Source organism: Rattus norvegicus, chromosome 1 (genome assembly GCF_021556685.1).
Source record: "Rattus norvegicus strain SHRSP/BbbUtx chromosome 1, alternate assembly SHRSP_T2T, whole genome shotgun sequence".
NCBI classification, from domain to species: domain Eukaryota; kingdom Metazoa; phylum Chordata; class Mammalia; order Rodentia; family Muridae; genus Rattus; species Rattus norvegicus.
Window position 1 is genome coordinate 97,325,448 of NC_141534.1, and position 1,144 is coordinate 97,326,591.

General features: G+C 57.9%; 1 protein-coding gene across 1 annotated transcript; it reads right to left on the reverse strand.

The window, feature by feature from the left end:
* Positions 1–905, reverse strand: Ffar1 (free fatty acid receptor 1). The gene is given in 1 exon segment (NM_153304.2): positions 1–905. A coding segment is annotated over 1 exon segment (903 nt). The 5' UTR covers positions 904–905.
* Between the last annotated feature and the right edge of the window lie 239 nt (positions 906–1,144).

The following is a 1,144-nucleotide window of genomic DNA, read 5'->3' on the forward strand; positions in this document are numbered from 1 at the left end:
CTACTTCTGAATTGTCCCTCTTGGAGTCCTGGTCACACATATTGTCCCCTGTCCAGGACCTGTTCCCAAGTAGCCAGTGACCAGTGGGTTGAGCACCACACTCCAGGCTCCTGTGATGAGCCCCAACTTCCTCCAGGAGCCTTCTAAGTCCGGGTTTATGAAACTAGCCACATTGGAAGCATTATAGGGCCCCAGGCAGAGCAGGAGTGTGAGAAGTGCTCCTCCAGCCACCCAAGCTGCCCTGAGCTTCCGTTTGTGGCTCAGGCCCGAGTGCACCAGGGCCCGGAGGCAGCCCACATAGCAGAAAGCAGTGATAACCAAGGGCAGAAAGAAGAGCAGAATCGAGAAACTGAGTCGGGCAGGGCGGGCAGAGTCAGGATCCCACGCTTCCAGGCAGACCGGGGAGCCATTCACGGGTATGTTGATGCCCAGGGAACTGGTGGTGTTATCCACCCAGCCTCTGGGAGCCTCCAAGCCAAGAGCCAGTCCCAGGTGGCAAAGGACAAGGGCCCATATAGCCACACACACACCCCAGGAATAGCGGGGCCTCCGGATGGCTTGGTATCCAAAGGGGAAGGCAGCTCCCAGGTAGCGGCCAGCACTGAGAGCAGCCAGGAAGCCTCCACCTGCATAGAGGGGCGCAAAGTGGGCCAAGGCAAAGACTGGGCAGAAGGGGAGTGGCAGGGGCCAGACCCCAGAAGCCAGGGCCTCCACAGCCTTCAGGGGCAGGGTGATGGCCAGTAGGAGGTCAGAGCAGGCCAAATGGAGAGTGTAGACCAAGCTGGGGGTGAGTCGCAGTTTCGCGTGGGACACTGCACCTCGGATGGCTAACAAGTTCAATGGAAAGCCTAGTGCAAAGGCTGATACATAGAGAGCGAAGGAGAGCTGTGGGGGCAGGTCCATGGGGCCGAGTGGGTGCCTCTCGTCACTGTTCCTCTTGCCCACTGTATTCAGTTCATCTACAGAGAAAAGAATTTCACACTGGCGTCCTTCCTGCCCAGAGCATCAGAAGCCAGTCCTAGAGCCACCGAGGATGCCAAGGCCTACAGAAGGAAATGGCCTCTGGTTAGCAACAGTCCTCGGATCAGAATCAAGGAGTCCAAGCATTCAGTTCCCAGCTGCTCTTCCACAGTATCGCCTCTTG